The 7,294-nt window shown below is 43.0% G+C and overlaps 1 protein-coding gene across 1 annotated transcript in view; it reads left to right on the top strand.

The window, feature by feature from the left end:
• Positions 1-7,294, top strand: part of LOC103797875 (fibronectin type III domain-containing protein 1-like) — an 18,727-nt gene that overhangs the window by 5,386 nt on the left and 6,047 nt on the right. The window contains exon 4 of the mRNA XM_009070110.1: positions 5,611-5,690. Coding sequence (XP_009068358.1) covers positions 5,611-5,690 — 80 coding nt within the window. The remainder of the gene's footprint in view (positions 1-5,610; positions 5,691-7,294) is intronic.

Raw genomic sequence — 7,294 nt, 5'->3', positions numbered from 1 at the left:
CCTCTTGCTGCTAGTCCCAGTTCCTGCCTCCACATCCCAGACTCCTCTAAATCCCCAGTCCTTTTCCCCTTCACCAGTTTTCACTCCTCCACTCTCACTCTGTCCCCCATGCAGGGCAGGGAGGCATTGCCTGTATGCCCCTGCTTCACTCTAGTGGGACACTCTGTCTCTTGGTTCTGTGCCATGTTCACCTTCCAGCTGCGGCTTCTCACCTCTTCACATTCTTTCAGTCAATTCTCCTCCTTCTGCTGCTCCAAGGACAGCGCTGAAGGCCAGACACAACTCTTTGCTTCTTGTACCCAACACTTAAAAGGCTCCAGGTCGCCAGAAGGAGTGGGTGCAGTGAAAGCCCTCAGGAGTCCTGCAGCTGCTGTCACAGCCACTCTCAGTGCAGGGGGATTGGTGAGAATTGAGCTGCCAATCTGTGATACATCTGCTGAGATGTACATCAACTCCACTCTTCAGAAGGTCATGATTTGGCTGCATTTAAATGGAATTTTATAGGAACAGTGAGGTTATATAGGTTCATGCATCTCCCTGAACCTAGTGACTGTCATGTTGAATATTAAGGTTCATTGTAGGGAGGTTCATTGTAGGGAGGTTCAATTCAAGGTTTTATATTTATTATTATCTGCTATTTCCCCATCATCTTCCTGAAGATGGTATAATCCATTGGCCCCTGTTACACACTCTGTGAAGGCAATAAAAGCTTCATGTGGGGTCTGTGGTGGAGAAGGAGGAATCTTTATAACAGAGAAATTGTGTGTATCAGCAAATCTCATTTACATTCTCCAACTCCACAGACTGAATTGACTGCATACTTTTTGTCTTAAAAATAGCTCCCTAACCACTGGAAAAAGACCCCATGATTAACTAAGAAAATATTGCATGAAATCTGAAGTTAGTCTGAAAATTTTGTGTTTGCGTTGTCAGTGCATTTTGTGAGAAATCTCTGCTTAAGTTGGATTTACTGTAAGCAGATGCTATTGGCTGTTGGGCATCCCATGAGGGGCTGTGGGTGGTGCATTTCTGTGGTGTGCACAGTGTATGAGAAACGGGTTGGCATCTTGGCTGAATTCAGCCCCAGAGAGGATTCAAAACTGTCAATATATCATGAAAAACATTGATCTGGTGTTTAGGTTTTACAACAAAACAGAAATCTATGTTTAACCTATGTCATAAGTTTTCTTCCAAGGCCTGGTCTGACCTCCATTTGAGAAGTGGAAGTTTTTCCCCTAGTGAAACTCTGGTCAGCTTCAGTGGCTGCAGGAGCTGCTTCCTTGTGATGTGTGATTGTAAGCACTAAAATTACCTTAAACCTTATTAAATCTTTCAAACAGAAGTTTGACAATGTCCCTTCCCTAACCTTAATTCTCAGCTGTAACAGAAGATGATGCAAAGGGCTGGACAGCATCTGATCAACCACTAAATCATCTTCTTCAGTCACAAACGTAGTCCTCATCATAAACATTTCAGTCTCCTTGAGCATGGTTAGACTTTTTCCTGCCATTTTTTCAGGAAACCTATGCCTGATGGGAGTGGCTAGATAGTCTCATGATTTTAGACACTGTCCTTTACCACCACATCTCCATGTTTCATGACATCTTTTTCCCTGTACACTTGGGTTTTGTTCCCTCCAGGGACATTTTGATCCCACAGTGCCTGCTACCAATTCCAGTGTGGTACAGAGCATTTCATAGGAGGTTCTCAAACATTTACTCAGGGCTCCAAACTGCAATCAGAGCCTGGGTCTTCTGTCTGAGGGCCAGACACACCTAAAATTTCTGGTTCCTTTGTGTATCTCCATTAAAGCAAAGCCACAGTGTGTCCAACAAGCAGTATTAACCACAGCTAGCTGCTGTGTGCCACCAGAGCAGCGCAGAAGAGGTAAGATGTCAATGAAACCCGTGTCCTGTGCAAGTGGTAGACCTGTGTGGCACATACCTACCTCACACCAGCTGTGTAGGAAGCTCCTCTTCCAGACTGGCTCCACTGTCATATTATAATAAGGGGCGACTTTTGATGGAGGGAGACACTTTGCACCAGCCTGTGAATCTGCAGGCTGCTGATTCACGTGTTTTTCTTCTGGAGGGATAGTGCAGCTGAAGGATGAGGATTTTAGTCCCTACTGCCCTCTCCATGTGCTCATGGGGGGACACCTGCCTGCTCCTCCTGACTCCCTCCCAGCTTGTTTTTCCTCTCATCCGCTGATCCTCATCCACTGGACGGTGGGTCTGCAGGGTGCTGTCACCTTGGCTTGTGTGCCCTTTCTGGGCAGCAGCAAGTGTCTCTCCCTCACAGACACTGAGGCAGGTGCACTGGTTCCCCTCTCACAGGTAGCAGTCACATGCTCTGCCTGTACCCTCTGCACATCCACCCTGGCTCTCACCCAGCACTGATGGAGGTCCAGCAGCAGCCATTCCACCATCCTCATGGTTGGCATGTGCTTGCATTGCTATGGTTCCCTCCCTGCCACCTACAGCACGTGTGGACAGTGATGCTATGCATGCCATGGCTGGCTGGCAGCTCACCATCTCAGCCTGCCCCCAGACAGAGCACAAGGCTGGGGATCCATGCAGGCATGCCTTTGGAGAGTCTGGAAAAAGGAATTGACAGCTAACTCACATTTATTTTTAAAAAGCTGCTTCCCTAATTATCATGCTGAGTGATTTTCTGGCTTTGCGGTGTGAGTGCCAGCTGTTTAATTCCAACAGAAGGGAGGCACCTTGAATTAAGTCATAAAATCATTTTGCTCCACATGACAGGTATGGTGAACCATTAGTCATATAGTCTAAATGAATAAAAATATTCATATTCATTGCCCCATTACAGTTTATGTCCTTTCTTGACATAGCAGTAGAATTGGCTTATAAACTCTCAAAAGAAGGTTATTCTTAGGAGGAAAAGCTTTTTCTTATCTGTATTGAAAGTGAACAACGAATGGTAATGCGTCTGTGGCAGTTGTTCTGAGCTTATTGGTAACAATTCATTGCAGTTCTGCCTAAGCGAAGTGTAAACAAAGCACGATCAACTTCTATATAACAAATTTTGTTCATGTATTTATGTGATGAAAGCCAGTTGAGTTATACTGATTTGAGATTTCCTGGCAAATTCGTCAGCTGAGGGATTCTCACTAATGAAAATGTCAGATGCCTGGATCTGGAAAGGCTTTGGCAATTTCTTTTTTATTTGTCATCTCTGAGAAAGAAATATATCCTGACTGCGTTATTTTATTGACTTTCTTACTACAGCAGTCATAGCATTGTCTTCGTTTAAATCACAGGTCATCAAGTCATGAGACCTGGCTTTCTTTCTGGTATGACTAGAAACGTCTTGTGTATATAAAGGCTTATGAACCATTTTCCAGTTTAGCAAGAGAAGTGTACTCAAAACTTCATCACTGTTTTTTCCAGACAGTCAGGCAGGCAACTTGAGTGATCATGTGTCCCAGATGAGCTTCTATGCATGTAACAAGATACCTGAATGCACAGTTGTTCTGATTGCATAGGTAATCAGTTCCTGCATTATGCATTGGATCAAAACTGGATGTTTTTCCTCACTTAAATAGGTGCATGAGGTTCCTGGGCTGCCTTCTTTCCATTTCAGAGGTGGTCATTGCACTCATATATCTGATGGGAATGTTTCAAAGCTACCATTAATACACACATATTAAGTGCACTGAAAGGACTGCTCAGAAGGTGCAACACTGTTGCAAAACTAGTGTCTAATTATACCTCTCTGGAAACAGTGGGAAGTCAGGCACCCATGCTGATGTTTCCGCTATGCTTTTAGGCATTATGGACAAGGTGTAGGCTGGAAAACAATTTTCTTCTGCTCTTCTGAAGTAGTTACAGCAAGCACTGGGCTAAGTCAGTACAGCTTGGTGCTGTATTGCAGCCATTCTGTGAGCCAGCACGAGGAATTGCTGCCCTGTGTCCTGTCCCTGTGGTCAGGCTTGTGCTGCTCACCCCTGCCCCTATACAGGTGGCAAAAGTGATAGCGGGCAAAGGAGGTGTGGATGGATGCAGGTGCCCCATGAGAGCACTGACAATTCAGGTGATTAGAGCAGTGCTCAGGTTGCCATGCTCTGCTCAGGTGGCCAGAAGTGGAGGGGCACATGGGAGGCTTTTTACTTTCCCTCTCCTCTTTCCCCAGTCATTTTAAACACTCAGAAGCTGTGATTAAGAAATCAAGGTGAATAGTTTCATATGTGCTTTGGTCCGAAAGGGCTCTTTCAGGAGTGACCTCCAGGCCCTGCTCTGTGGCTAAACCCATGAAAAACAGATATAGCTGATGGTACAGGAAAGTGCACATGGTAAAATTTGAATGGCAGACTAAATCCAGCAAAGTTCTTGTAACAGAATTGTGCTGAATTTTCCTGCTGCCTGGTAGGCTTTAAAGTATGAGCATCATGTCTCAGCCCAGTGTGGGCCATGCAGGTTTTTGTGCAGGATGGGCAGAGCTTTGCCACCAAGAGCAGCCTGATGTTTTTAATGGGACAGGCTTATTTTCACCAGCTGAGAAGCATCAGGCCTGACACTCAGATGGGACATTGCCATGGGACATAATCCAGCGCTCAGTGGCAACCATCCATGTAAGTTGATAGTTGCATGACCCACATAACTTGACCTGTTATATGGGTCATGTGTAGAGCTTTTGGAGATGTCTGCTTTTGGATGAGAAGCTAAATCATGATCCAAATGCTGTGTAGATATTACACAGACATAATTGGGTTTTAATATTTTTAATTAATTTCTGTACAAGAATGAAGTTTAGCAGCCAGGCAGGAAAGGAAAACATAAACTCAGGCACTTTCAAAATTCTGTGCTGGAAATTTTCACAGTAATCTTTCATTCTAATTGGCTTCTCCTGGACTGGATACAAAGATTAAAAACAAAGAAGAAAACGTTAATCTGGGGAAAAAACACCAGGGTAGGCATCAACTACAAATAATTTTATTTGGAAATGAACTAAAAATGTGCTTACACATATTCTTCTCTAAGAGTGAAGATGATTTTGCTTCTGTCAAGCAAAGAATGGAGTTCTAGTGGCGAGTCATGTGCTTTGAGTTAAGTGTGTGATTTAAATACTTTGGAGGAATCAATGAGGCAACATGTGATGCTTCCTTGTATTACTCAAGTATTGTGATCCTAATGCCACTGGAGTTTTTACAGAAAGGTCAAAAGCTTAGGTTCTGATCTCAGAGACGTCTGATCCAGTTGCAGTTTGCAGTTTACACCACTGCTTTCCTGGGAATTAATCTGGTTTAAAACTGTTCCTGAGATCAGAATTTAATTTCCTTGCAACTTTTTCTTTTAGTCTTTTGCTATTAGTTGTTTTGTATAAAGTGGATGTAGTTATGTGATTTTTGGAAAGGGGATGATATAAAAATAAATGATCAAAAAATATGCATGGGAGCAATTGCAAAAAGGAGAGATTTGTCTGTAACAGGCAGCTCATACCCTGGCTCAATATCCAGCTCCATTTAATGCAAAGGACACTCAGTGGATTTGTACTGGTTTGATTCTCACCCTGTTTTAGTATTACTTATCATTTAGACATTGCAGTGGAATCTGTTTTAATCTTACATCCCCTCTCTTTTTGTTTCAGGTATTATTTTAAAGTCCAAGCAAAGAATCCCTTTGGTTATGGACCCGTTAGCTCTTCAGTCTCATTTATCACAGAATCTGGTATGGTTTGCCTTTTATTTTCATCTCAAAACTGAATTCCTAATAACATTTGTGGCAGGGCAATGACTGAAATCAGCATAATGGTGATTATCCTGAACTTGCTGCTTTGATATTTATTTATGTTTACTATAATTCTTTGTTTTCAGTAAAGCTAGGGAAAAGATGTGCCTTCTTAATGCCACTATGAAAATGTGACAGCAAAGTGAGTTTCAAGGGACCAGGCAGTTGAATTTCAAATACAAAACATGACTAATGTTCAACAATACAGAAGAAAAGGGAAGTTCAATGTCTTTGTTAGACTGACCAAACAGTTAGTAAATTGGTTCCTAATTGTGAACAGCTGAACAGTTGGAAGCGGTTGTCTCTGGAAGAAATATAGAAACCAATAGTTCCATCAGACAGGCAAATTTCTGTGTTCTGGTTTTTTTTTTGGCAAGGCATACTGCACTTTCACAGGGCTAATAGTGGATTCCAGAGCAACACCCCCTTCTAAAAAAAGTATGTTAAATCAGCTGGGTTTGCCTGTTTCTTCTTCTTCCACTTCCATTGAGCCAGGGGCCAACGACTACACTCAGTAATAAAGGACAAATTATTCAGTCTTTACTTGAGTGAAAAGACTGTTGTTTCTTGCAAATGTTGCCCTTTTAATGACATGGGGTTTATGCAGTCTCTGCCTTTGCTCATTTGACTTCACTCAGTAGTGCTCGCTTCAGAAGCTGCATTAAGAACGATGGAAGCTAGTCTTTACAGAAGGGAGACAGAAATGCAAGATAAGTGAATGTTCCTGCATAACATATTTAGAATTTCCTCAAAGGAGTAAGAAGGTCAAGTATAAATCCAAGCATAATATTTAACATTGAACAAACGCAGCAGTGTGCCCAGGTGTCCAAGAAGACCAATTGCATCCTGACCTGTGTCAACAATAGTATGGTCAGCAGGACCAGGGCATTGATTGTCCCCCTGTACTTGGCTCTGGTGAGGATGCACCTCCTGTGTTCAGATAAATCCAAGCATAATATTTAACATTGAACAAACGCAGCAGTGTGCCCAGGTGTCCAAGAAGACCAATTGCATCCTGACCTGTGTCAACAATAGTATGGTCAGCAGGACCAGGGCATTGATTGTCCCCCTGTACTTGGCTCTGGTGAGGATGCACCTCAAATCCTGTGTTCAGTTTTGGGTCCCTCATTTCAAGAAAGACATTGACATGCTGGAGCATGTCCAGAGAAGAGCTGTCAAGCATTGGAACAGGCTGCCCAGGGCAGTGGTGGAACCACCATCCCTGGAGGCATTTGAAAGGCATGTAGATGTGGCATAGTCCAGCTCATTGTTATTAAAGGTCTTTTCCAACCTAAATGATTCTATGATTCTTTGATTCTATGCTATGTATTGCAGATAGTTTTCCTGATTAGCTGACTGTCAGTACATGGACCTGAATGCCTTGTTTTCCCATGCAAAATTGGCTACCTTGTGAGCTTTATTTAACATGTTAAGTCCGCCAAATTGAAAGTTTTGTTTGCGCCACTGATCTTTCATTTGTCATGTGGCCAAAGGTGGTTTTCCAGCTGGCACAAGTACAACATCAGTTGCTAAATCCAAAGCCA

This window comes from Acanthisitta chloris, unplaced genomic scaffold, assembly GCF_000695815.1.
Source record: "Acanthisitta chloris isolate BGI_N310 unplaced genomic scaffold, ASM69581v1 scaffold11632, whole genome shotgun sequence".
Classification (NCBI taxonomy): Eukaryota; Metazoa; Chordata; class Aves; order Passeriformes; family Acanthisittidae; genus Acanthisitta; species Acanthisitta chloris.
This window is presented reverse-complemented; position numbering and strand designations above follow the sequence as displayed.